The sequence below is a fragment of the Pseudorca crassidens genome, chromosome 6, assembly GCF_039906515.1.
Source record: "Pseudorca crassidens isolate mPseCra1 chromosome 6, mPseCra1.hap1, whole genome shotgun sequence".
Classification (NCBI taxonomy): domain Eukaryota; kingdom Metazoa; phylum Chordata; class Mammalia; order Artiodactyla; family Delphinidae; genus Pseudorca; species Pseudorca crassidens.
In genome coordinates, this window is record NC_090301.1 from 866,072 (window position 1) to 893,693 (window position 27,622).

Here is a 27,622-nt window from a genome sequence, read left to right on the forward strand (position 1 = left end):
GGCAGGGCCAGGAGCCGGAGGCCCACGAGGAGGTGCCGCACGCGCCCAGGCCGGCGGGGTGGCCGCTCTGGGAAGTGGGAGCATTTCCAAGGCAGGGCTGCAGGCCCAGCTGCCTGCTCTGACCACGTGGGAACGAGGCGGGGTCTCAGGGGAGCTCCCAGGATGGCCGAGGAAGCAGGACTTCTGTCTGGGCCGCACTACGGCCGGGGTGGAATAGCAAGGAGGCAGCGGGACGCAGGAGTCCTGAGGCCCCTGGGCCTGCATCTGAGGCCCACTTTCCTCTCTGGGCCGGGGAGGACTGCACTGCCCGCCCTCCGTCGGGCTGCCGGGAGGTCCAGGCCGAGGGGCCAGCCTGGATCTCGCCCCGGCGCTCTCCCCCCACGTGGGGCTGCCAGGCCACCCAGGACCCTCCCTCGACCCCTGCCCACCTCCACCTCCACCTCCGAGCCCCTTGCCTGTGCCCCGCTCCACCCCAGGTACCAGCAGGAAGGGAGCGTGGGGAGGGGCCTGCCCAGGACCCTGTCTGCCCCCTGGGGGCTGCGGCCTCTCCTCCCAGCCAGGGGGCTCATGCGTTTCTGCGGGGGCTTCCTCAGGTCAGAAAAGCCGAGCTCCACTGCCAGGCCTGCCTCCATCTCACTGGTTTTGTCCTGTGGGTCAGGGTGGGTTTTCCAGATGGCTCGGAGCTGGTGGCCAGCCAGCGGACTGTCTTGGTTGGCAAGGTGCCACGGGCTGCACAGGTGGGGAAGCCGGGGTTCTCGGAGGAACCGACCAGCCACCGGTCCCGGGCCGCCTGCGGACCTCCCCTGGGCGGGCGGTCTGGGAGAGGCTGGGCGGGGACTGTGCCCCCGGTGGGGATGCCAGCGGATAAGCAGACACCAGGTGTGGAGCCAGCCTTGTCTGGGACACTAGAGAGAGGGGCTGCTGGCCAGGGCTCAGGTCAAATCAACTGTCAACACGTCTTCCCCCAGGTTCGGAGGTGCCACTGCCCGCCCCGGGCCCACACCCTTCCCGTTTCCCACTCGGGGCTCTCCGTGACTGGCCCCAAGGTGCTCCAAAAGACCAGAACAAGGAAGAGTCCCCAAGATTCAGAGGTCAAGGGTGTCACAGCACTGTGCGTGCGGGGCCAGCAGGGGCTGGAAGGGGCTCTGCAGGGGAAGGATGGAAGGCACGCCAAGGCGGGTACCCCCCTGTGCATCACCCCCAGCAGCCCAGCCTTGGAGACACAGCCGGCAGGCCCCGCACCCATGTCTCGGCCACTGCACCCTCGTAACAGACGTGTGGACCCCCTCAGCGTGCCCAGCACCTTCGCAGACACCGCCCACCTGGCACTCCTTCCCCGATGAAGGAGCAGAAGTGCTCCCTGAGGTTGCCACTTGGGGCTCCTGATGCCAAATAAACCAAGACCTTCCTCCGCAGCCCCCAGGCCTCACCCTTCTGGGGGGACACGGGGGCTCCTCACCACCGCTGGCCGCTCACGGCCTCTCAGTCCCCGTGGCCGCCCCGCGCGGACGCTGCACCTCGGCCGGGCCTGCAGGCCACAGCACAGCTGCCATCTCTACCTGTGAACTTGTCCAGCTTTTTTCCCTGCAAGAAGGTTCCCTCTCAGCTGCCGCGCTCCATGCCCACCAGCGGGGCCGGCCTGGTTTGTGTTCAGAAGGGACTCTCAACAATTTTCAGAGCCTTACAAGTCACCACATACGGCTGCTACGGCGTGAGAAAGAAGCAAAACGACGGGGCTTTCTAGAAAGGAGGCCACCGCGCACACGGCAGGACCGAGTCCTTGCCGGGGTCGATTCTGATCAGAAAGCACTGATCTTCACGCAGGGTCACGGCGAGGCCTCCATTCACTCACCCGTGTGTCCATTCACTCCACAAGCCTGCTCTTTGCCAGGCATCGGGCCGGGGTGTCCAGCCCTGGAGGATCCTCACTCGGCCGGATGCAGGCACCTGGGCTCAGGGCTGGCTGACGCCGCGCCCGGCTGGACGAGGGTCAGAGACAGGGGCATGCAGAGAAGCACTGTCTCAGCTGCGCGAGCTGGGAGGCACCAGTCTGACCCACTTGCTTCGGAATAAATGCCTTCTCTTCTCTAACTGGCCTCATTTCTGACCCGCTGCCCTGCTCCCTCCTTGACCACAGAGCCCTGGCCATTATTTCAGGCAAGGTGTCCGGGGCCCTCAAGGTTTCCACTGTCTTTCCTACCGAGCGAAGAGAGGTGAAGTGGGCTCCCTACGTCGCCACGGGCAGGTGTTTGTCAGACGACAGCTTTTTTCAGGAAAGAGCTCTCATGGAGACACAGGTTTTGCGAGGAACCACGTGCTGGTTTCAGATGAAACCGTTTGTTTTGCTAGCACATCTCTCCACTTTAGAACCATGTCTCCCAGTTGCTTTGGCAGGGGTAGATGGTTTTGGTGAGGCTGTTAAGAGGGTCGGCCGTTTTAATAATATTTTCACCTGTGACTTGGAGTGAGGAGGTTGCGCCTGGCCCGAAGGTTCAAGGAGCATTTGGACAGAGGCTCTGTTAAGACGATGCCAACGTGAATTTTCCCCCTTCTAGGATGCATGGGCCTCCCTGGCTCCCAAAGACCCTGAGCACAGCTCTGCCCCCAGCCCCATACTTCCGGAAGTCAGTCCTGCCCCTCTGTCCAAGTCCTGGCCCGGAGGAACGTGCACTGGGTGGCACCTACAGAGAGAACGGCTGCCCCTCCCACCTCTGGCGATGGAAGGGCTGTGGTGGGAGGGTAGCTAGTGATGCTGGCAGCCGCGCTGGGGTCGAGTGGAGAGAGGCAGTGTTGATGGGGGAGGTGACAGGGCTGATGGGGGAGCTGGCAGTGCAGGCAGTGGTGCTGATGGGCGGTGGAGGGGGGAGGTGGAGGTGGTGCTGGAAGTGACAGAGGGCGGGGCAATGGTGTTGGAGGTACAGGGTGCCGGCACTTTTCTAGCTGGGATTCAGAGGACAGCGCACGGTGCCCCCCAGTAAATGCTCGATGCAGCAATGAGGCGTGACATTGCATTTCCTCAGTGGCCCCGGGTCCCCCCGGGGGGGTTCTGCTGTCCTTAAGCCTGAACTGTCCCCGCTCTCCTGAGCTCCCTCTGGGAGTCCTGTTTGAAGGTCTGGGCCTGAGTGGCCAGCCCCCAGGCTCAGGAGGAGAGGGAGAGGGAAAGGGCGGCTCAGAGACGACCAGCTTGCTGAGTCTCGCACAGCACCTCTGAAAGTCTGGGCGCGTCCCAGCCTCCAGCAAGTGGGCCTCAGGTGTCAACTGGGGGCGGGGCCCGTGTGGCCCTGGGAGGGGCTGAGACCTCGGCAGGCCAAGTGAGGAATTGAAGGGGCCAGGAGCCCCACTCGGGAAACTGAGGACCCAGGAAGCAGTCGCCTGCTGTTACACTGCTGTCTGTGAAGGAACCGGGACGGGGCGGGACGGGGCAGGCCTCCCCTCACCCCGCTGCGCTGGGCCCAGCAGGGGCACACGGCTCAGTGCCCGCAGCCCAAGCCCCAGGCGGTCCGACAGGGGCAGGGGCCAGGGCCGGGCGCGCCCCGCTCCACTCGCCAAGGTGGCCGGGCCGCAGCTCGGGCCCCCAACCCCGCCCGCCGCTCCCGCGGGCCGCTGTCCGGCCTTGGCCGCCGGAGGGAGGAAGCGCTGTCCTCATTCCACCTCTGGCCGCCACGGTGCCAAGTTGCTGGCGGCGGCGGCGGGACTCGGGGCGGCGGGCAGCGGCCGGGGCGCAGCACCCCCCTGGCGCCCCCCGCGGGCTCGGGTTACTCACGTAGAGGCCGGAGTGCTCGGCGCCGAAGAACGGAAAGGGCACGGAGAGCGGCCGCAGCCCGGAGCCGCCGTCGTCCTGCTTGGGGGTGACGGCGTCGCCGCGCTCCGCGCCGAATGGGTAGAAGTCGGCTAGGGCCACAGCGCCGCGCACGCCGCGCGCCCCGAGCCCCAGGGCCGCGGCCAAGAGCAGCGCCCAGGTGGCGCCGCGCCGCATCGCCGGGGGTCGGCGGGCGGGGACGGAGCGAGGGACACAGCGGGACGGAACGGGGACAGAGAAGGACGGAGCGGGGGACACAGCGAAGACACAGCGGGGACGGACAGGCGACGAGGAGGGGCCGCAGGGGGGCTTGCGGTCACCGCGGGGCAGGAGCGAGGCCGCGGTCGGGAGTGGCCCGCAGGGCCGGCCGGCCGGGCGTGCGGGGAGCGCGGCCGCGCCGTTGGTGGACTTCGGAGTCCCGCTGCCGCTCGGCCGGGCCGTGCTCCGGTCGTCTCTCGCGGAGGAAGGCGCCGGGCGGGACCGCGTTCGGAGCCGGACCCGCCCCTACGGCCGCGATTTAAATATCCAACCGGGCGGTCACTCGGGCCTGGGCGGGGCCGGGCCGGGCCATGCAAATTAGGCGGCTCTTAAAGCGCCAAGCGGGGCGGGCGTCTCAGCCCACGGGCCCGAGCCCCCCGGAGGTAGCTGTCCGCAAGGAGAGGGCTCTGCGGGCGTGCCCTGCGGCCGGGGCCATCCTCCTCCTCCTCCGTGGGTCCCCAGGCGCCCGTGTGGGGCCGGCCCAGAGGAGGTGCCTTGTCCGCAAGGCAGCTCCAGGACAGACCCTCAGGCCTGCGTGAGTTGTTGGGCCTGGGGGCAGGCCTCCTGGGTGTCCTTTCAGGCCCCTGTCCCCCAGGGGACCAGGTCACCCTCCTGCCAGCGTGTCGTCGGCCGGGGGCCACCCTTCTGGAAGTGGCCAGAGGCCAGCCTCACGCTGCCCACCCAGCCCTGAGGCTTGCCATCTGGTCGTATGTGAGGAGGACTCTGGCCCGGGCTGCTTCAGGGCATTAAGCAGTTTCTGCCCTGCATGGCCACATCAGGAGAAATGCGGGGGGAGATGATTTGGGGGCCTAAGGAAACCTCACAGCAAGAGAAGTCTGGGGCCAACTCCCGGTAAATCAGCCTTCCATCGGGGAGGCTGGTCCACGCCGGCCTGGGGGCAAGTGGACAGATGCCCCGTGGGTGGGAGCAGGCCCTCGAGTGCCCACAACTCAGATTCTGCGTCTCCAGCCTGTGGCCATCGCAGCTCTTCTCGTGCCACAGGAACTTGCTCTGAGTCAGACTCTGTTTGTCCTCCACAGGGGGCCGGCATCTGGCCACCTCTGGTCCCTAGGCCCAGAACAGGGCCCGACCCCCGGGGGCTCTCCACCCTCTCTGCTCTCGGGTGCTGGTGGGGGCTGATTCGTGAGGACAAGCCAAGCCTGGCACCCCGCTGGCTCAGATGCTGAGTGGGGAGGTGGGGGGAAGACCTGAGCCAGGCTGCAGCACAGTGGTCAAATCATGGCCAAGGTCGGAGGAGGGGTGTGGCAGCCTCACCCTCCTTGGACAGGGAGGGTCCGTGAACCTCACTCGCAAAATCCCCGTGGGGTCAGGACACGGCCTCCAACAGTGCAGCCCGGAGGGCAGAGCTGCCAGCAGGCCGGTCACCTTGGTGGGAGCCCAGGAGGACGTGCTTTTCCATCTGTGGGTTTTCTGTGGGAAACTGGCAGCCCTCTGCCGTCTGTGCCGTGGGTTTGGGGCCCAGGGGAAGGCCCTCTCCTGTTTGTTTCCTCAGGGGGGAGGGCAGGTGGCCCCTCCCTGACAGGGAGAAGGGGCAGAACTTCCCAGCTTGCACCAAACCACGGCGGGGGGGGGGGCAGGGGGGAAGGTGGGAACAGTGGGTTGTCCAGGCTGACCTCTGGACCCCCCCCCTAGACTGGCCCACCTCCTGCAGGGGGTGGGAGGGGGCACACGCCCCGTCCTCCCCCCAGTTGCACTTTCCTCCTCTGAGTAGGCCGCCTAGGCGGAGGAGGTCCCTCCGGGGCACTGCTGACCTTCTCCTGAGCACATGCCTCCGGGGACCCTAGTAAAGGCTCTCTTCTGGGTCCTCCTGGGGGCCTGTAGGGGCAGGGCTGCCCCAGGGGCCATGCCCGGGGCACACGGTGGCGCTCGGCAGGCAGACCCCCCGCGAGGCTGTGCATTTGCAGGCACAGGCCTGCTGACCCTCCGCGGCCCTCACCCTGGGCCATTTGCAGTCCCATTTGGGAGACTGGGGGTTAACAGGAGGCACCGCCATGCTGGGTGTTACATTCACACACACACACACACACACAGCTCCACAGGCGAAAAAGAGAAAAAAAAATTTTTTTCCAGGTGCTAAAAATATTATCAGGAAATACTTTTCAGCAATGTGCTGTTTCAGGTTCCCCTCCAGACTCAAGGGTGCCTTTGTCTTGGCCACAGAAAGTCCACATTTATCAAAACCAAAATCGTTTTATCAAGCAGGCTCGTGTTCCGCGGCCAGGAAACCCGAGACTCCCCAACAGGCCTGTGACATTTTAATTTAGGGCCTGAGTGTGTACGCAGTTTAGATGGGGAGCCCCGGAGCCGACCTCGGGAAGCCCCAGGACCCCGTGCCGGCCAAGGTGGGGAGCGTCTCCCCCACCGAACCTGGCCTGGCCGGCTGGTCCCTGCAGGGCTGGGACGGGGGCTCTAGCAGGGCTGCTGGTGGTGGAGGCTGCCTGGCTGCACCCCCCTCCCACTCTCTCCTTCCCACCCGCCCTGAGCACCTGGGGCTTCCACGTAGGTGAGACCTCAGGGAGACCCCTACCTGGTCCGGGAATGAGGTCAGGAGGTCACAGGGCCTGGAGGGGCAGGCGGGATCTGGCTCTTGCGGAGGCCCACCCGGCGTGGTCACTACACTGTGAGGATGGATGGGGCCTTGGTGCAGCTGCGGCAGAGATGGGGGGCCCTGGTTCAGGGTACACAGCTGTGCACACGTGGGTGCGGGCGGCCATAAGGCTCTCACACGGAAGCCACACGCTTGCCATTGGAAATGTTTAAGAAAACAGCAGTTTATCTCCATCAGAAAAATCCTTTCTCCTAAGTATACAACTTTATGTTGAACAAGTAAAAACAGCGTCTCCTACACTGATTGAACTTTCATTGAAATATAAGAAATCTTACGTCTCCCGGGAGCAGTCTGGGCAAGGAGGGTCCAGAAATCACCAGCAAGGACATTGATCAAATAGCGCGTGGCCCTCATTTCAATGTTGAGAAACCTTTCCGACCCCTTTTGCATCTGGGGTGTATTCCTCTCTCATCTGTGCACGTTTACTAGGCACCTCCTCTGTGCTGGGAGATTCAGTCCCAAAGGCGTGACGCTGAGACGCCAGTGGCCACCAAAGGGAGGCAAGTGTTGACACTTTCCAAGTGTCAATCTCCAGATGCCGGGTCCTTCCTCCCCACCCGCCAACCCTCAGGCCCTTCCTCCACAAGGGAGCTGCCCACTGGGTCGTGGGGTCGCCGGGTCGAGGAGGAAGGGAAGGGACTTGCCTACTAAATGCCAGGCCTTGAGCATCAGAGCTGTGTGTGTCTCACGGCCCTACCCTTCCTGTCTGTACCAGGCTCTCCAATGGTGGGGGCAGCCGCTGGGTTGCTATGCGTTCCAATGGGCCGCTGCAAGCTGGTGAATACCTGGGTGCGAACACCACCACTAACGCCTCCTTCGCCCAGAGCAGCGTTGTTAATGGGTCACCATGCTCTTCCCCTCTGAGTCTGGGCTGAACTTCAGAATCCTTCTCAACACAGCCACCAATAATCAGGCAGAGCTGACAGGCAGAATGAAACCTATTTTTTGTGCAGTTCGCAACATATGGCAACTCCGTTACTAGGTTCAGTCAGAAAGGAAGGCCTGACAGGACAGCCTGTTTTAAGTGCGGGATCGTGATTGGAATGGGTGGGCTCCAGGAGCTTTGGCCCTTCTCACCCCCATGAGTCCTGGAGGGAGGAGGTGCTTCGGGGTGGCGGCTAGCACCTGCGGACGCAGGAATTTCCTGGGCTGGCTGGTGCCCCGCAGATGTTGTAAACACGTCACTTACAAAACAAAAGAGGCCCTTTGGAGAGGAAACAAATCACTCCGACCAGTGTTCATGGGGGGAAAAGAGAGAAAATGCGAACAGGTGAACCAGGCATCGGCCTAAGATGGCTGCCCCGGTCTCCGTGGCAACCAGGGCTGGATTCCCGCAGGAATTTTCCCAGAGTTATAGGCTGGGAAAGTGGGTGGTTCTCTAACAACTTTAACGTTTACATCCTGATGCCTCTCACGGGCAGTGAGTCACGGGGCGGGGAGCACGGGGGGTGGGGGTGGGGGTGGGGACTGGACTCTGAGTCACTTGCAGCCACCTGCCACCGTGACGGCCCTGCAGTTCCTGGATACGGAGGTCTTGCCGCCTCTGTGCGCAGGGATGTGGTAGCTGGGCCCTGCGGGACATTATGTTTTTGGCTTCAGTTGGTGGAAATGTTTTCCACGTGTTTCCCCATGTTTACAGAGCTGAGGGCACGGAATGCAGCCCGTGGCTGCGGAAGCTGGCCTGCTGGGGCCTGGCCGCCGGGATCTGGCCGGGTCAGCACATCCACAGCGGTGCCAGGGCCGATGCCGGCCGCGGGAGGCTCCGTGCTGCCGGGGAGGGGCGCGTCGGAGAGCAGCGGCTCCGGAGCTCGGGCCACGCCAGCCGGAGGCGGGGGTCCCAAGGGCTGGGGGAGCTCTGTGGTCAGGGGATCAGAGGGTGCCCACTGACTCCCGGCACGGGTGGTGGCTTCCCTGGCCCGGTGCCCCTCGAGCTCGGCCCCCCGGCTGAGCAGCACGAGGCGTTGCTTCCCCAGCAGCGGTTCTGCTGCCGGGCCGGTCAGGGCAGTGGCAGCCGGGCCACCCAGGGGTCGGGAGCCGGACTCACTCCTTGGCCTGGAAGGCCTGGCCGAGGCGGGCTCGTCGCCGCTGCTGCACTTCCTGGTCCCGCGGCTCCTTCAGGCTGGCCACCTGGGGACAGGGCAGGAGCTCGGGCGGGCGGGCGGGCCCCGTGGCTGAGCTCCGTGACCGGAAGGGCTGGGAGGCCGCGGTCCACGGCTCCCAAGGGGGCGGTGTGCGTGGAGAGAAACCCCGGCAGACAGACAGACTCACCAGAGGCCAGATGGGGCGTGCAGGGTCCCACCTCTGATCAGGGTCACCCCCCCGTGGGCTCTTAGGGACCCGGGTGACCACCACTCACAGTGGGTGGACCTCCTTCCACTCAGCCATGAACACACTCAGAGTAATGAGGAAATAATGCTCCTGGGCTTATAAATCGAGCAAACGTGGCTTGGAGGGTCAGGGACACCACCTCAGGGAGTCAGCGGGCTGCCACTCTATGTCTCTGCGTCTCAGTTCCCTCCTCTGTTCCCCCATCGAGCAGCTCCCCCGAGGCAGAGAGCTCGGAGCCCGCGCGGCAGCCCCGGCTGGCATGTCTGTGTATGTGTGCGTGCACGTGTGTGTCTGTGCACATGCGTGCGTGTGGGGGGGGTGTGGTCAGCACAGGCACACACTCAAGGCTCTGTCCTGCTTTGTTACTGCCCCGCCCCCCCGTTCGCTGCTGCCCCCGTCCCTGACTCCGCAGGACGGTGCAGCGGCCACCGCCACTAGGACTGCCACGCGCCAGGCACCATCTGGACGTTTCATACGCAGCAACCACCGGCTGAGGGACTGTCCCCGCCCCTCTTTATGGGGGGCGATGGCGGCACGGAGAGGGTGGTGACCCGCCCCAGAATCCCCCTCCGCCCCTCAGTGAGGTGTGGGAGTGACGGAGGGTAGTGTGGGGTCCCGTGGGGATGGCCTGGAGCCCACCGGGCAGTAGCGCTGCCGGAGGACCTCGGGCTGGGGCCAGGCGGGCGCAGGGACCCTCCCCTCCCTCTGCACCCCCGCCGGGCGCTGGGTCCCCGCCCACCTGCTTCTCCAGCACCTTCACCCGCTGCTGGTGGGTCCTCTCTCGGGACGCCAGGGCCTGTGCAGCCTGTACATGGGCTCCGTGCAGCCGCTCGGCCTCCACCATCAGGTCTCGCTGGTGCTGGGTGGCCAGCTCCTGGAGCCGCTGGGCATAGGGGAGACCCCAGGCACCTCACTGTGGCCTGCCCACCCAGGGCTGCGCAGAGTCCCGGGACAGGCGCATCCAGCCCTCCCCTGGGGACCCCCAGTTGGCCCGGCTGCCCTTTGCTGGAGCCCAGGGCCTGGCCAGGACCGGAAGGTGAGCGGAGGGTTTTGTAAACACATTCGGCCCCCGGGCCTTGTCTGCTCCGGAGCCCCACCCACAGGCCGGCAAGGTGAGCCTTACATCTGTTTTAATGGCATCCTAGTTTCCACTTGGCTGGACCTGGGGTCCCAGAGGCATCGCAGGCTGATTCTCGCCCCCACCTCCCTTGCCGATTCCTTGTCTGGCGATAGAGGGTCTGTCCAGTGGTGAAAGGGGAGATACCCCAGAACACACAGGAGCAGCCCCTGGACCTGCCTGTGGGCCTGCCTGGCCCTGTGTTTCCCACACTCCTCCCCCTTCTGGTCCATGCACTGGCTCACGGTCCCCTGATGGTCCCCCCACTCCCACGGGGCCCATGGAGCCCTGAGACCTGAGGTGTCGCCCTGGTGGACCCCTTTGTTGTCTGGGGCTGCGTCTCCGCACCTGTTCTGTGTAGGAGTGGTCCAGCCCGCCCTTCCCATCTGGGCGTGTGCATATGTGTGTCCAAGCACGAGACAGAAGCACTGGGACCCACACCCACCCGGACACCCCCAGCCCCAGGCCCCGGCCCACTCCCAAGACTGGGGTGCATGGAGCCCAGCTGGTTTTGCCTCAGGGCCCTGTCCGCTTCCTGGTGCAGGCAGGTATGGTCCAGCGGCTCCTTCTCGGCCCCCGCCCTCACGTTGTCCCTTTCCCTCCTCAGCTCTGTCTACAAGAGCAGAACCTGCCACAGTCTCTGGCGGGGGTGTGAGCTCAGGCCAGCCTTTTCCCTGGAGAGCACGTGGGGTGCCCCCGGGAGGGGCTCTGGATCCCATGAGAGCTGGCTGGGTTGGGGGAGGGAGCTCCCTGGCCAGGATGCCCAGTGGCCTGGGCCGTCCAGCATGTGGGGCTGCTATGAGAGTGAGGGGGGACCACCAGTCACGTTGCTGTCCTGCTTTGGACCAGCTGCATCTCCTGGTACCTCCAGGCCCTTGCAGTGCCGCTCCCAGCCTCAGGGAGCCTCTGTGCGCTGCATCCTGGCACCCCTGCACCTCAGCGCCTGCAGCCGGCTCATAGGCCCCAACCTCTCCCTGACCAGGTCCCAGCCAGCCTGTGTCCTCTGTGTCCCTGTCCCCACAGCCCGTCTTCCTTGGAACGGCCCGCTGCTTGAGTACAGCCCCCCTCCTGGCCCCCATCCTCACCACGCAGGCACAGGACAGGGGGGAAGAACTGGGGATGAATGTTGGGTGACCAATGAAACAAACACTTTTGGTGGGAAGGTTTGGGGGCTCCTTTTTGCCCCCTTGTGGATGGTCCCTTTGGAGGAAGGAACTGACACGCAGGGCAGGCCTGGCCCATCAGCCACTGGGGCAGGATGGGAATCTGGGCCCCAGACCAGACCTGTCCACTTCCCCGGCTCTGGGCCGGGTGGGACAGTGGTCAGCCCCAGCTGCTGGAGGCCCAGGCCTGTCCTCTCGCCCTCAGGCTGGACAGGGCCTGGTCTCTCGGGGGGCCCTGGGACATGGCGGATCGGTCTTGAGTGCAACGTGACGGGGGCGGTGTCCAGCGTGTTACAGAAGGAGGGGACCCTTTCTTCTTCAGGACTGAGGAAAACGAAGGGTGCCCCTCCACTGAGAAAGGAAGTCCTGTTTCTTTAAAAATCCAGTTACACTCCGGGAAGTGCATGTTAAAAAGAGAAGAGAAAAGTGAAATCCAAAGTAAATAAACGGCTGCATCCGGGTTTCCCTCCTGAGACGCCAATAAAGGGTTTATGGGTTTTCGGGCCCCTCACAGCTGACCTCCCGGAACTCGTTAGCTGTTCCTCCCCTCCCCCATCTGGGCTCCAGGGACCCGCGGTTGGCTCTGCTGCCCGGGGCAGTGCCATCTCGGCCTCCCAGCCCCCAGGCCCCCTACCCCGAGCGGCCACGGGAGCCCTTGGCTTCCCCAGCTTGGCACTGGGCCTGCCCTTCAGGAGAAGCTGCAGGGTCCTGGTGACCATGCCCGGCTGGACAACACTTCTCTGTGAGAAGGCAGGTGGCCTTGTGTGGACAAGCTGGCCGCTGGCTCTCAGTGACCTGATCTGCTGGCCTCTGCGCCTCCGTCCTGACCCCAGTTCTGTCCCCAGGGTCCCTGCCTTCCATGGCCACCCCACTGACCCGGCCACTTCCCTCTGGAAAACCGTCCTGTCCCCGAGCCCACCTGAGCTGGACAGTGTGCACATGGTGGCCAGGGCCTGCCCGGGACACGTGTCCCCATGTGCTTGGGGACACGTGACCCGGGTGGCGGCTCTCCTGGAGGCTCCAGGCCTGGCAGCTCCTCGCCGGGCGGGGCCTTGCTGTCCTCCCTCGGGGTGTGTTGGTCAGTCCTCTCTGGAGCCTGCCCTCCACGCTGGGGTGCCGCCGTCACCCCCTGTGGGGACCCCACTGTTCCTAGTTCTGCACCTTGCTCCTGACACAGTGAAACACTCTCCTTCCTGCCCCTGCCGTGGCCGGTGGCCTCTGCCTCTTCTCCGACCCTGAGCCTGTCCTTTTCACTCCTCGCTGGTGTCCACACGCCCCGCCCCCCGACATCTTTGCCCTCCAAGTCTGAGAGCCCTGGGCACTGTCACCTCACCATTCGTCCCAGCGGCCACGACTGTGTGCTGGCGAGGCCAAGCCTGGCCCCTGTGGTGCCCGGGCCCTCCTGCCCTGGGCTGCACGGCCCAGACAAACCCCGCCCCCGCACAGAGCCATTCTGCGCAGGACCTGGCAGGCAGGTGGCACAGTGACAAGCTCAGGGATCCACTGGGCCTGAGGTGGTCCCTGCAAAGTCCATGGGCTGAGCCATGAAACACGGACCCTCCACCGCCCTCTGAGAAGCCCTGGCCGGACACTGCTGCCTGGACCTACCGTGAGGGACGAACCTTCCCTTCTCGGCCCAGTTCCCTTTACACAGCTGAGCCCAGGCTGGCAGGGTCCACCCACACCTCCACCCAGGGCCAGTGTTGCGGTGCAAGGGACAGCAGCTGTACCCGGTCATCCGTGCCACGTCGGGAGGGCCGTGTCCCTGTGCCTGCACATGAGCCCAGCTCCCGGCTCCAGGGGACAGGCAGCGAGACCTCTGCCCAGGTGTGCTCACACAGCCTCCGGCCACCACCTGCCAGGCCGCCCGGGCAGCAGGACCCAACCATGCCCTCGCCCCAGAGAGGCCTTGGGAAGGCTGCCCTGCTCTGGGGTCCAGGACTGAGCCCCCAGCTCTCCCCACTGCCAGGACTCCTGCTTCCCCCCCCCGCTCAGGTGGGGACACGGAGCCTGAAGGGACGGGTGCCTCGGGTGCCTGGTCACCAGCCCAGCGCAGGCTTTCCACCTACTGCCCGGTGGTCTGTCTTCCCTCTGGACTCCCTGTCCTGCCCACCCCTGGGGGTGTTGAGAGGGCATCAGAATCCCAGGCCCAAAGTCCAGCCTCGCACTCTGCCGGGGTCAGCTGGATGGGTCGTGCCTGTTCCTATGGGGCAGAGGCAGGACATCGAGGTCAAGGGAGCTGCCTCTCAGGCCACGTGACCTGGGAGGTCCCTGCACACAGCAGGCCTGCCGGGTGGGTCCACAGAGCCATAGCTGGGGTTGGGGCCTGGGTGACATTCTGCCTGGTTCCAAGAACGTCATTTCCTTTCACTAGCCTCAGTTTCCCCATCAGTTAACCTGGGCCCCAGGAAGATGCTCTGGTGACCCCAACCCCTGATTTCAACCCAAATACCTCCACTTTGGCCCGTTTCATACGTGAAGATGGTCCATTCACGCCTGAGGACAGTTCAGCTGTCAGAATCACTGGCCAGCAGGCCCCTGGGCCTCCCTGCCTTTCACATCCTTTCTGCCCGTCTCTGGGCCGGCCCGTGCCCTGTCCTGCATTCATTCAGCCTCTTTGGTTGGTTCCCTGTCTTGCACCCCAGCCCATGTTGGGTCTGCAAGGGTGACGAGACGGCTTCCGGCGCTCTTCCTGGTCTCTGTTGTGCGGGCCTACACCTACCCTCCCATTGCCCCCATCTGCAGGGCACCCCCTGAGCCTGGGCTATCTCCACCGCGGACAGGGGAATCTGGGCTCCAGAGGCGGGCAGTGTGCCAATGCCACACAGCTCCAGGCAGGACTGGCGCTCAAACACTGGGAACAACGCCGCGTGTGTGTGTGTGTTTGTGCGCGGGTGTGTGCGTGTGTGTGTGCGCGCGTGTGTGTGTTTGCCATGACCTGTGGTCCTCCCCCGAGGACAGCAGAGGTAGAGTTGGGGTAACATCACCGGAGGGCTGTGGAGGTCCACAGGGTGACCTGCCAACGCCAGGCTGACCCTGAGCTTGGAGGCGGGTGGACAGGCCCAGGGCGGGCATACTCCCCACTGGCAGGTTGGGACACAGAAGCCGGTGCCTCCCCGACCCCCCAGCCCCTGCCTGGACGCCCGCGAGGCCCTCCCCCTACCCCCGCCTCCCCACCCCCAACTCTCCAGGGACCACCCTTCCACCCCACCCCCCTCTTCCGGGGACCATCCACCGGATCCGGGTACCTGGGCCCGGTGCACCGCGAGCTCCCCCTGCAGGCGGGCCGCCCGGGGCGCAGCGCGGCCGCTCCTCCCGCAGGACACGCCTCTCCGCGCGCTGCGCCCGCCGCCGCCGCCGCCGCCAGAGCACGTGGGCCGGGCAGGGGCCGGGCAGAGGCCGCGCGTAGGCAGGTCACTCTGGCCTGAGGCTGAGCCCCCGGCTCGGCTGATTATTTTTCCCGGAGCTGTGTGTCCACAGTCCACCTTCTGTCGTAGGGGCGCCCGCAGTGGAGCAGGAAACCAGGGAGAGGCCTTGGGGCTCTGACTCCCTGCGTGCCCCTCCCGCCTCGGTTTCCCCTCTGTCAGCTGGGGATTGGACGCGTCTGGGTGACTCCAGGCCTGACACCTGCCTCCAGCGTCTCCCTGGACTTCCCTTCACACGGAGGGAGCGATTCCTAAAGGGAAGGCAGGGCCCTGCCCCCCGGGGCCCCTCACCTGCTGCAGGGCCTCCCGTGCCTGCGCTCCAGGGGGGCGACCTTCTCCTCTAGCAGCGCCCGCTCTGGGCCAGGCCCTGCCTGTGCCTTCTGCCCTCGTCCAGGGCCTGGTGCCGCGTGTCCAGTGCTTCTGGGGGAGGGAGGCACAGGCCGTCTGGAAGCACGGCCCGGGGTGTGCTGCAGGTGAGGCTGTGGCACCTGGCGTCTGCCCAGATCACGTGCAGTGGCTGGGAAGCAAAGACGCAAGAACAGGTTGAGTGCCATGTGCACGGATCGGGCAGTTTCCGATGTAACCACGGGCGGGGTGGGAGGGGTCCTAGAAGCAGGCCTTGTTGGCCCGGCGGCGTGGGCAAAGGCGGGTTCTCCGCTGTGGTCAGAGTGGCTCAGAAGACACATCCGTTTTCCCTGCCCTGCTTCCAGCCCTTGGAAGAAAGACCGCGACAGTCCCCCCGAGTCCTCCGAAGCTCCCGGGGCGGGTGGGGCTCAGCCCCCACGCCCTCCACCTGCAGCCTTCTTCCCCTGTGCCCACCTCGTACCCCCGTGACTCAGGCCTCCCCACCCCTGCTGCCCGAGCCCAGAGTGCTGCTGGCCGCCCCCCTCTCCCGCTGCGCCGCCCCCTCCCTGTCACCCCTCCTCTCTGAGCCTTCACGAGGACGGCGCCTGTGGTGTCCCCGGGCTGGAGCTGGTGCGCAGTGGGGCCTGGCGATTCTCGGGAGCACACGGATGCCGTCCTGCCCGCGAGTGTCTGGTGGGCAGGAGGTGGTGGTGATCTTTGGTACAGAGCACTCTGGAAAATCAGGAGCCGCGTCCGGCCCATTGCGGGGGCTGAGCGGGGGGCGGAGGAAGGCAAGTTGGGGGCCCCGGGATTGTCCATACGGAGCCTGTGGCGGCTTGGGCTCAAGGAGCCAAGAAGTGGAAGAACGCGCCACGGAATGGTGAGGTAGCCCGAGGGCCGCGTGGCGAGTGAGGGGGCAGGCAGTGCCACGAGGGCTCCCAAGCTTGGACTGCGTGCGGGGTGTCCGGAGCCCACTTGCTGGGATGGGAAGGTGGGTGTGGGAGCACGTTGAGGGGTCTCCCGGGGGTCACTGCGCCGGGGGCAGTGTCAAAGGACCAAGTGACTATGGAGGCCCTGGCACGGAAGGCCAGGGAGTGGGGGGAGGAGGGGTCCAGGCCAAGTGGACTTCAGAGCAGAGAAAAGAGGAGGCTGGGCCCAGGGAGGACCAGAGAGCTGGCGGAGATCGGAGGGAGAGGTCGGGCTCCTGTGCGGAAAGCTCCAGGGGCTCGGGTAGACATGGACCCAAAAGGCACCCTTTGGAAGGGACCAAAGTTGCTGGTGATCTCTGTGTCTGTGTGGGTCCCGGGAGGTTGCGGTGCTGACGGTCTGGGGAGAGGGGGAGGGGCAGCCCTTCCAGAATCCTGGCTGGGGGAGGGGAGATGGGGCCAGCAGAGAGAGGAGGGGGTGTGGGTTGTGGCGGGCAAGAGGTGCTTGTTTAGGAAGAGGGAGACTGGGTCTAGAGCCAGAGCAGGAACGCCTGAAGGCACAGGGACCCAGCAGTTGTGCCCCGGGAGCCGTGTGTCTAAGGGGGCTTTGCATCCACCTCCCACTCTGTTTTCACTAAATACAAGAGGAGGACTGGCTCAGGGGAAGAGGGGGAGCCACCGGGCACCCCCGTCCCAGGCTGGGTGAATGTGGGACAGGTGCCGTGACCCTGTAGGAACTTTTCTGGGTCTGTCAGTTTAGAAAGTTAAAGGAAAGGGAGGGCAATGCTTGTACCTCAAATTGAGGTTTCACCCTTCTTTACAATTTTGGAAATTACAGTTTTCTGTTTGTACACATTTTCCCGTAGAAAAGCAGACGTTTCCTTCAAATATGGCTTAAATATTTCACGGTATTTTAAAGAGGCTCTAGGCCACTCGTGATGCGCTATGCTCCTCTTGTAGTGACTCAGCGTTTGTGGAATTCAGATGAACCATAATAACTGAACGGGGCACCCTTTATGGACACCTCCCTTTGCCCCACGGAGTCAGTCTCCTTGCTGGCTTGCTTTGGTTCTGAGCCCTGAGCCTGAATGGGGGGCGGCTGGCCGTGCACGCGTCACAAGCCTGCGCTCAGCGCGGGGGTTCAGCTGCAGGAGTGCACGAGGCTCGACCGCCGGCTTCTGTGGTTCCACCCCGGGCCTGGGGAAGGAGGCAGGGCTCGGCGCGTGCCCTTGGGCCAGCCCCCAGCCTTGGTTTCCCCCTCTGCGGACGGGTGTGATGCGATCTCACAGCGTTTTCGTCGGGAGCAAGAGAAGGACGGGAGAAGAACTGTGAGGACCGCCCCCCTGTATGGGGGCTGCTGTAAAGTGGGGGTCTGTAGAGGCTAGAAATGCCTCAGGCACTAGCACAGCAGGCGGACGCGACGTTCCGCACCCTGCCTGTTGCACAAGAGCAGAGCCTGCCGCCAACCCCAGCGCATCCTTCGGAGTTCAGGTCCTCAGCCTTTTCATCCACTGGCGACAACGGATCGATTTGTTCATCGGCTGGCAAGTGTCCAGTGTGGGTGAGCGCTGGGCAGCAGTGCACGGCCACCTGGCCCTGCCCTCTGGGAGCCTCGCGAGCCCTCTGGCCGGTCACAGGACAGAACTAGCGCTGGGAAGTGCTCCAATATAAGGGGACCCAAGCGCCTTACTTTACACGGTGGGCCTCAGTAGGCCAGACAGGAGGCTGGGATCTGGTGCCGGTTAGGGACAGCTGGAAACTTCTGGACTCTGTCCTGTCCTGCTTGCCTCTTCGTCCACCCTTGTGCCAACCCCTGCTGCTTTGACCACGCTACTGTTACAGTCAGTATTACGATACTATTTCAAAAATTTCTTAGAAAATCTCAAACATCTATTCTTCCCTGTAAACTCTGCAATCAGCTTATCCAGTTTCCCTCCAAACATACCACAAACAAATAGACAAAACCGAACCAAGAAAGCAAACAACCAACAACCAAGAAGCAACCGACAAACCAGGAACATAAGCAAAGATCCACCCAGAAGCTGATCAAAACATCATAACGGCCCCAAAGGCAGCCCCTCTCCAGTAAGACGAGACACAGCCGCAAGAAGAGGCACAGCGTCTATTCTTCTAAACAACCTTTGAATTAAAGAAGAAATAAAAGCAGAAACTCCTAGAGGATTGGTAAGAAAGGAAAAGAATTCATGATAAAAACCTTTGGGGGGCTTCCCTGATGGGGCAGTGGTTAAGAATCCACCTGCCAATGCAGGGGACATGGGTTTGAGCCCTGGTCTGGGAAGATCCCACATGCCGCGGAGCAACTAAACCCGTGCACCGCAACTACTGAACCTGCGCACTAGAGCCCACGAGCCACAACTACTGAAGCCCACGCGCCTAGAGCCCGTGCTCTGCAACAAGAGAAGCCACCACAGTGAGAAGCCCGCGCACCGCAACGAAGAGTAGCCCCCGCTCCTCGCAACTAGAGAAAAGCCCGCGCAGCAACGAAGACCCAACGCAGCCAAAAGTAAATAAAGCAACAACAACAACAACAACGTATGGGGGCACATACCAAACCACAACGAGGGAAAACACAATAACACTGAATGCTTTTACTATTGAAAGAGTAAAGCCCAGAATAAACACAGCACTAAGCAACTGAAGAAATCAGAAATATTACAACAACAACAAAGAGTGTGTCCATAGGGATAAAAGCTGAAACGAATAAACCACATGAAAGGAGAAAAGAGATAAAAGTTGATTCTTTGAAAAGACCAATAAAACAGATGAACTGTTGGCAAGTTAAAGAGAGACAAATAAAAATCTCCAACATCAGGGACAGAAACAGATCTAACTATAGATATAAATAAGTTCTAACTACAGGTGTAAAAATGAAAAACGGCCACCAAACATAAGAGCGAGTTCCTGGCAGCGCCTTTGAACATGAGATGGGTGACTTCCAAATGTCCAAAACTGACCCCAGAAGAGATAGAAAAACTCAGAGACCGCGAGGGAAAAGCTGGGAGAGGAAATGAAAATGTATTACGTAAGCTGACAGGAGGGGCGGGGCATTTGCAGGTGAGTTCAATGTAACCTTTCAGGAAGGCTTGACTCCGAGGCTATTTAGATGATCCCAGGTAGTAGAAAGAGATGGGAAGCTCACCGATTCCTTTTATGAAGATAAAATACTCTTAACACACAAAACATCTGACAAGCATGGTGCCCTAAAGGCGCACAGACATTCCTGAACAAGTATCGGGAACGCGCTCCAGCCACAGCGCGCCCAGAAGGCCGAGCGGCTCCCCACTTCGCCTCTAGAACCTGGACTGAAGCTGGATTTGGGCCCTGGGGCTGAGCTCTCTGGAGAGGAGGGGAGGGTGTGCGAGGGACTGTGAGGTGCTGGTGGACGCCTCGAGCCCCTCTGAGCCATCGAGGCTGTGACCTGGCGCCGGTCCGAGGACAGCCTCGGGCGGTCTCTCCCAGTGGGCGGGCGCCAGGTCCCCCTCCGCGCCTCGCCTCCCGCTGGCTCAGGCCCCGCCAGCTGCCTGCAGGCCCCCCGGGGGCTGTGTTCGCGCGTGTCCTAACCTTGGGGCTCGGTTCTGCATTGTTGATCTATTGAATTCCCAGGGTAGCCCTGGAAACAGGGAGGGATTTGCTCTCAAACAAGAATCTTACTGTTTGCATAGCACAGCCTACCATTTAATTAGAAAAATATGTTTTTAATTAACTTTCTCTTGACAAACACATTGGCTTCTGTGAAACGAGGGAAAAATCCAGTCCATGAGAGTGAAAGATGTTGTCAAGTGCAAGCCTTGCTCTGGCTCACGCTGGCCGCCTGGCAGCCTGGCCTGGACGTGGTGCAGGCAGTGGGTGGCAGGCGGTGCGGCCACGTATCCTGAGCCCACAGCGGGCTGGAAACGCTGCAGCCTGGGTTGGCTGTGAGTGGAGAGTGCCCGGGGCCTCCGGTGACTGAGGTGTGTCTGAACCCCCTCCCGGGCGCCCACTGCAATGACCAACAGGTTACAAACATTGGGAAAGACTTCCCTCAGCTGGAGACCAGGGACTTTGAGGGTTCCCGAAAGATGGAGCGCACATGGAGGCAAGTGGCCTAAAAATAGGATAATTGCGAATTGCCAGAATTCTTAGAAGAATTGGACAAACGACGGATGGATTCTAGCACACAGTTTGCTCAACACTCGATCAACCAGAAGGACGAACAGGGGTGGAGAATACGTGAACAACTTCCGGCAGAGCCGTCTGCGCCCCGTGTGGAGACCCCACGTGGGCACCTCAGAGGCCGCGGCTGGAGGGGGCAGTGGGGGTGTGGAGGGGAGGCCTCCAGGGACCAGGGTCACGGTGGGGGAGGCACCAGGAAGGCCCCCACTCCCCTGGCAGGCAAGTGCCTGGGGGAGGAGCCGGAGGACAACCCCGCAGCTCTGCCCTGAGGCGGGGGCCGCCACCCTCCCCATTCCTGGAACAGAAGAGTTCTGGGGGGGCCTCAGTGCCGTCTCTGCCGTTGCTCCCCACGTCTCCCCTTGGGCTCTTCCTCTCTGCCTTTCCTTGGGGTGTGAAACATCTGGCCAGAGACGCGTGAAGCCCCTGATGGGTTCCTCTGCAGCCCCAGCTGGGAAGGAGACCGGACCCCCTTCTCAAAAGGAGGAAAAGAATCACTACGTGAGTCGCTCGCGGTCAGCTGTCAGGAGAGCAGTCGGTCCACGGAATCTGATCGGAGGGTCTCGAATCAAAAAGAGAACAGAGTTATTGCAGGAAAGGGGAATCGTGTCCGAAAACGGTAACTGATGTTCTCGAGACGGTGAGCCCAGCGGGGAGCCAGAGGGCGAACCATCTGCGGTGAAAACACCAGCGCCAGCCCGGGGCCGTGGGGCAGCAGGGAGAGAAGGCAGAGCGGCTAAGACCACGGAGACCCTAAGTCCTCCCAGACTTGGTGGGAGACGCGATGAGAAGGTGAAGTCTGAGGTCAGCGAGGGAGGCAGGCCCAGAGTGCAGGGTGGGCGGCTGAGAGTTGCGGGGTGGGGGGGAAGAGACGGTTTCGAAGTGGAAAGAACTCGTATAAACTGAAGGTAGGTTTGATCCTGCACGCGGAGCGGGCTCCCACGCGCAGGGCAAACATTTCAAAGATCAACGGGCCCTCCGGCTCCCACTCCGGAAGGAGCAGCTCCAACAACCTAAAACACCCTCACATTTCTTGACACCGTCTGACACTGAGGTCAGAGGGCAAACAAGGCGCCTGAAATCTAAGGAAAAACAGGCCCCGCTCAGAAGAGGTGGGACGTGAGCCTGACTCAGGGAACCATCTGTGCTCACGAAGAGCTCAGCTGACGTGCCTAACAGAACCCAACCGCGAAGGGCAGCGTTCTGAGATGGCCCGTGACCTTTGGCCGGTGTTGTCCCACGAGTTCGTGAGGTTATTGGCGAAAGGATTTGCAGCTGTAATTAAGGCTCTGCCCATTGGCTTCGAGTTCACCCAAGGAGAGGGCACCCAGGTGGGCGGGCCTAGTCCATTACAGGGCCATAGGCCGGTGCGGGGGTGGGGGGGGTGGGGGGGGCAAGCAGCGGGCAGCCTATGGGAAGGCGTCCAGAGGACAGCTGGGAAACGGGACCTAGTCCCACGGCTGCGAGGGGACGCTTCCCGGAGCCTCAAGAGGGTGGACCCAGCCTCCCAAGTGTGGGAGCCCGGAGGGAGCCCAGCCCCGCAGGCAGGCAGGCAGGCCAGCGGGACTTCTGGCCAAGGACAGGGGCTCACACGTGGAGTGAAGTCAGCCGTCCATGGCGACTCGCAGCTGGGCCGTCAGAGAGGGGGATGCCGGCGGGGACTGCTGGGAGCACAAAGCCCCCGTCTCGGCAGACGCGGGCAGGGGGTGGGGTGGGGTTCAGACTCAGGGACCAGCTCTTCAGGGACCCCACCTGGGCGCTGAGGAGAAAGAAAGGGGTGGGGCAGGGCTGGAGGAGGGGAGCCCTCAGAGCACAGCAGAGCCAGGGCACAGGTGCAGAACCCCTGCTGCTGGGGGTGGCCGTGGGAGGTCCTTGAGCTCAGGTGACACACACATTCTCTTCACATTTAACACCGAATATTAGGGGAAAACACTTCAACTGTTGTAACACCCCCCCCTCCCCCAAGCAGTGACCAAGAGACCGGACAAGGATGACACCAGGATGCAGACACTGGAGGGAAGGGGCGAGCAGATGACCCCACAGTGAAAGGACAAAAAGGAAGTCGTGAGGAGTCGTTAAAGGGGCAGGTGTCTCGTCAGCGATGGAAGAAAAGCGGAGCATAAGTTATCACAAAACTTGTAAGTGGGGCAAATTCTCCTGCAAAAGGGAGAGACTCTAAGGTAGGATTGTAACCAAAGCCAGGCTGACGCGACGATGGCCGAAAACCCACAGGGCGAAGTGCAGAGGCCAGGGTCAGGAGATGGCGGGGGCACTGCCAGCGTTGGGCAGAGCAGAGTTCAAGACAAATGGCACGGAGCAGGGCACAGAGGCCTCCAGACCAGTAAGCAAACGTTAGCGGGCGCGTCAGAGAGATCTAGAAGTTACAGACCCTTAGAGATAAAAGGAGACATTGCCCCAAAAAACTGTCTTGGGAAAATTCCACACATGATTCTTAGCTTCGATAAATCCAGGAGACAGAATCAAGGTGGAATATTTGAACGATGTAAAGTTTGGTTTAGTAGGCATATTTCAAAACGTGTAACCTGCGAACAGGAAGCACTGGTTTCAAATGTGCACGGAACAAATACATGTGGACATACGTGTAGGATGAAACAGCCTGGCCCCGCCTCCCCTGCTTCCTCAGACCCCACACTTCCTGGGCATCTCCCAAGCCCCCAGCCAGGCACCTGGGCGCTGGGACTGAGCCCTCCGAGGCTCTCCCCAGCAGCTTCAGCCACTGGGGCCTTTGAAACAGAAATCCCCTCTCAGCTCACAAATGTTTTCCAGGCTGAGCTCCTTCTCTGCTCTCTGCCCATCGCCTGCAGGAGGCCACTCCTCAGAGGCTCCTGGCCTAGCGGGCACCTGGGACCCAGGCCCCTGCCACCAGGCTCCAGGCCGAGCCCCGCACGGAGCGAGTCAGCGCAGGCTTGGCGTCCGCACCTGCCCTCTGAGGGGAGGCCTGCCTGCCGGCTGCCCCTGGGGCCCTACAGGCCTCGCCCGGCTCACTGCTATGCTGACATGCAAGGCCGTCTCTCCAGGTCCCTCCTCGCAGGCACTGGGAGGGGGTGGCCTGGACCCGAGCCCGTGTCCTCCTCAGCCCCTCTGCTCTGCTGTCTCCATCAGCCTCGTCTTTCCAGCGTGGGGCCGGGGGACCCGATTCCCTGACACCTGGGGGTGGCCGCCTCTGGGGCCTGTACCCCCTGAGCCAGGTGCGCTGTTCTTGGAGCTCTGAGGTCCTCAAGCAGCCGCAGCGACCCAGACCCGGCTGAGCCCTGGCCCTGGCCCTGTCCTGCCGAGGGATCTTAGCACAGCCCAGGGTTCCTTGGACTTGTGGGCCTGGGTGGGGTGCAGGGAGGGGGGTCCGGGCCAGCCCCCGTCCGCCCAGGCCTGGCCCCCACCCCAGGCCCAGATCCTCACCTGAAAACTTCACCCCGGTGGCCGCCTTCACACCCGAAAGGCCAGCACGTGGCATATTTACCCAAGTCCACCCTGTGCAACCTCCTTCCATGTCTGAGTGTCATAGAAGAAAATGCGGTCCCGTGGCCGCATAAATATGACCCCACGCACCTGGAGAGCTCCAAGGCTAGGCCAGCGCCGCCCTATGCCTGCCGCCAAAAGCACAGACCTGGGAGGCCGGGGGTCTGCCCCCGACTTGGCCCCTCGCCGACTGTGCCACCGGGGCCAGGTGACTCCCTGCTCAGGACTCAGTGTCTGCAAATCTGTGAAATAAGGGCTGGGACCACTGCAAAGAAGGCTCTGCCAGGGTGGCCCAGACGAGCTCTGTGGGGGCCCGACGCCCAGGGGCCGCCTGCCCCAGCCCAGCACAGCCAGTGCCACTGCCTGCGGGGACCTGGAACCCGCCCTCCCCCAGAAGCCTTCCTCCGCACCCCGCCCCCTGCCCCGGGGTGTGAGGTGCGCCCACCTGGAGCCTCGCTCCTCCGCGCCTCGGGGACACCTCCTCCTGCAGGGCCCATGCAGCCTGCACGCCGGCCTGTGGGGAAAGCGGGGCAGCTCACCTGGCTCCCAGGGCCTGTGGGGCTGCCTCTCAGGGATGGCCCCTCCCATTGCACAGGCTGGGAAACTGAGGCTTGGTTTATTTAAGTGACCGGCACCTAGATGGTAGGGGCTGGAGAGGCCCCCCCTCTGAAAATTCCCTGCCCTTCCCGTCCTGCCTCAAAGTCAAGGTCCCCGGGGGCAGGTCTGGGGTGCCAGCTCCCTCTGCCTGGACTCTAGGCCCCTCCCCACCCTTCCTTCTCTCCTGCTGGCTTTGCTCCTGGACATCCCTCCCTTGGACTCCGTGCCAGGCCCGGGCCTGCCTCCTGGGCAGACCCAGGAGTGGGGGAAGGGGGGCAGAAAGGAGGTGGGGTGACCAGCAGGGCAGGGGGCCTCCTTCTGAGGAGCTGACGTGGGCCGAGGACCCGGTGGGGGAAGAGGGCTCCTGGCGGTAGGCACAGCCAGTGAAGATGCCCAGAGGTGGGACTGCAGGAGGCCGGCGTGGCGGAGTAGCTGGGGGCCAGGTCGGGGCGGGCCTTGGAGGTCTCTGGACTTTACTGCCTTGTGACGGGGAGGCCACGGCTGAGAAAGACCCGCCAGCTGCCAGGTGCTGGGGCGCCTCGGGGTAGGGGGCATGCTGGTTCCGGGGTCTGGCCCCGTGGCCCGGGCCCGAGCAGCTCCCGGGACGGACCCTCGAGGTGCCAGGAGGGGGGCTCTGGGGGACCTTGTAGTGGTGGCCAGGGCAGGGTGGAGAAGGGCGGCCACCTTCCTCTGCCCCGGCCGGTGCCCTCTGCAGCTGCCCCGCGTGGCTCGGGCGCGCTCACTCTCGGCCTCGCTCAGCCGGCAGCTCAGGCTCCCCTCCTGGCAGCGCCAGGCATCCTGGGGGAGAACCAAGGTCGGGGGCAGCTGGTGGGCAGGGGCGGGTGGAGGGCCAAGTACCCGGCTGGAGGGTGGGGTGGGGCAGCTCAAGGCTGCTCGGGTGGGACAGGGCGGTGGGCGGCTGGGCTGGCCTGCGGGTGCGGGGAGGGGGGCACCGAGGGCTGGAGTGGCGGCTGGGGTCCCGTGTCCAGCTGTGCGGGATGGACACAGCGGGGCAGCAGGGCCTGCAGGGGCACGGGAGCTGGCCCGTGGGTGGGGTCAGGGTGACCTGCAGGGACGGCCCCCCGCCGGGGTCTGGGCCTGTGTGGGGCTGGAGCCCGTCCCCGGGGCTGGCACTGGTCAGGCGGGGCGGGGGTGGGGTGGGAGTGGAAGGGGAACAGGTGTCCGTGGAGGACCCCGTCACTGTCAGTCTGTCTCTTCCCACCCTCGCCCCTTCGAGTCTGGCGAATCTGGCGGGGGCAGCTCATGGACTGCCCTGCGGGATCCCCGGGGCAGCAGGGTGGGGTCACTGGGGCACTCTAGGGGGCCCTGGCCAGCTCCTGGGTTGGTTCTTCAGAGGACGGAGGGCAGCCCTGGGCAGTGGGGCAGCTGGCTTTCGAGGGCTGCTGGTATTTATTGGCATCTATCCCTCAGGGTCCTGCCAGGGTCTCAGTGGATCCAGGACGGACAGACAGAAGGACAGCAGACCGAGCGAGCAGCCCCTCCCCGCCCCCATTCCCGCTCCCGCCGGGCATCCCTCAGCTTCTGCGCCAAGTCCCTCAGGGCGTCCCTCACCGAGGCCACGGCCCCCTCTGTGCTGCAGTCTCCCGGGGCAGGCGAGGGCCATCGGAGCGGCGAGCGGGACCGGCCGGGGGTGCTGGCACTCTGCCGCCCAGGGGAACCCTGGGTGCCCTCTGAGCCTGCAGGACAGTGACGACTGAGAGAGCGTGGTGGGGATGCGGTGACAGACACGCAGGTGCCCCGTCCCCCTTTCTCTCTGCCATCCCCGGCCATGGGGAGCCTGGGGAGAGGCACAGGGCTCAGGCCCCCGCTTCTCTCCTGCTGGCTCTGCTCCCAGACATCCCTCCTTTGGATTCCTAACCCTAACCCTAACCCGAGGGTCATGGGCCCTGGGGGGCGGGGGTGATGCCCCAGGAGGGTGACACAGCTGGGACAGGAGCCTGCCTGAAGCCACAGACGACACTGACCTTTGGCGGGGGAGCCGGGCCGCTTGGGGGAGGCCACGGGGCTCTGTCCCCGGAGCCCCAGGCCCAGGCGGAGCGTGGACCACAGCCGGCCCAGCTGGGCCTCCGCCTCCCGCCTGGCGCCCTTGGCCTGGGCCACCTCCTGCTGCAGGCTGCCGAGCCGCTGGCAGGCCCCGTCCAGGCGAGCCTGGAGGCCATCGGCCGTGCCGCTGGCCTTCTGCAGCTCTCTGGTGACGCGGTGCAGCTCGGCCCGGAGGGCCCGCTCGGTGCCCCGGCTCTCGCAGAGGCGCTCCTCCAGCTGCTTCTCCCGGGCCGCGGCCCTGGCTTCCGCCTCCACCAGCGTCTGCTGCAGCCTCAGGACCTGGGGGAGGGACTCGGGGCTCCAGACCCACCTGCTCTCTGAAGACTCCCCAGCCCGCTTGGCCTTAGCCCCTGCTCGGCATGTCACAGCTAGGGGGCCCTGGACCTGCTTCCCACCCCCTGTCTGACTATGGGGACACCGAGCCCAGGTGGGGAGGGACACCCCAGAACCATGGAGCAGGTCCTGGCAGGCAGCAGAGCCCACTGGCAGCCTCACAACCCTGGCCAGACGGGGCGATGGCCCCAGGCTGTGCCCTCCTTGGCCTGCGTGGGGCAAGCCCCAGGCAGACCCTGCTCGTGGCCTGACTCGTGCCCCCATCCCCTGGGATGGTCCCTCCATGGACTCGGGCAAGGTGCCCGTTGAATACTCATGAGTGAATGGGGGGTAAACGGAGACGCCACAGCCCCTCAGGAAGTGCCCAGGCTGGGGTGGAGACAGCCAGTCCCCCAGCTTGGGGCCCCGCGCCTGCCAGACGGGAAGCCCTGGGCGCTGCTGGGCTCCTACCTCCCTCTGTGAGCCCTCTCTGGCTGCCTGTGCCTCGGCCGCCAGCCTCTGCAGCTCCGGCGTCCCCTGCTGCGCACCCTGTGTGCCCCGGACCTGCATCCGGCACAGCTCCTGGCTCTTCCTCTGGTTCTCGGCCTCCAGTGACATCACCTGGGTGTGTGGGGTCGACACTGATGGGGTCGCCTGGGCCTCTGTGCCAGGCCTCCCTGACCCCTGCCTCTGCTCACATGGCCCGGGAGAGAGCCTCCCTCCCGGGCAGCAGACTGCACTCAGGGAGGCTAAGGCCACGTCCAGTTCCAGCCTGGGGTCTGTGCCGTGTCCCCCGCAAGACCAGGCCCTTGGAGCTGACTCTCTCTGCCACTCCACACCCTCTCCTGGTGTCTCGCCTCTGGAGCCAGGACACTCTGTGGAGCCCAGAGATGTGAAAAATGCGGGTGCAGAGGCCACTCGAGTGAGGAAGGGTGCCTGTGCCCGTCCCTACAGTAGACAGTTCACCAACCGATTTGTCTGCAGAAGTCTGGCAAAACTGGGCGTGCACACT

General features: G+C 63.8%; 2 protein-coding genes across 13 annotated transcripts in view; both read right to left on the reverse strand.

Annotated features, from left to right (window-relative positions):
• Positions 1–4,270, reverse strand: part of SNED1 (sushi, nidogen and EGF like domains 1) — a 96,366-nt gene extending 92,096 nt beyond the window's left edge. For all 12 annotated transcript variants that reach the window (XM_067739981.1, XM_067739978.1, XM_067739984.1 and 9 more), the window contains exon 1: positions 3,764–4,270. In XM_067739981.1, coding sequence (XP_067596082.1) covers positions 3,764–3,976 — 213 coding nt within the window. In that variant the 5' untranslated portion in view covers positions 3,977–4,270. The remainder of the gene's footprint in view (positions 1–3,763) is intronic.
• A 4,327-nt stretch (positions 4,271–8,597) lies between these two features.
• CROCC2 (ciliary rootlet coiled-coil, rootletin family member 2) overlaps positions 8,598–27,622 on the reverse strand; it is a 67,419-nt gene continuing 48,394 nt past the window's right edge. Inside the window, 12 exon segments of the mRNA XM_067739924.1 lie at positions 8,598–8,813; positions 9,754–9,897; positions 10,577–10,744; positions 14,543–14,741; positions 15,011–15,068; positions 15,071–15,236; positions 24,083–24,151; positions 24,566–24,639; positions 24,747–25,032; positions 25,720–25,931; positions 26,220–26,577; positions 27,082–27,231. Of these exon segments, the coding sequence (XP_067596025.1) occupies positions 8,727–8,813; positions 9,754–9,897; positions 10,577–10,744; positions 14,543–14,741; positions 15,011–15,068; positions 15,071–15,236; positions 24,083–24,151; positions 24,566–24,639; positions 24,747–25,032; positions 25,720–25,931; positions 26,220–26,577; positions 27,082–27,231 (1,971 nt within the window). The 3' untranslated portion in view covers positions 8,598–8,726.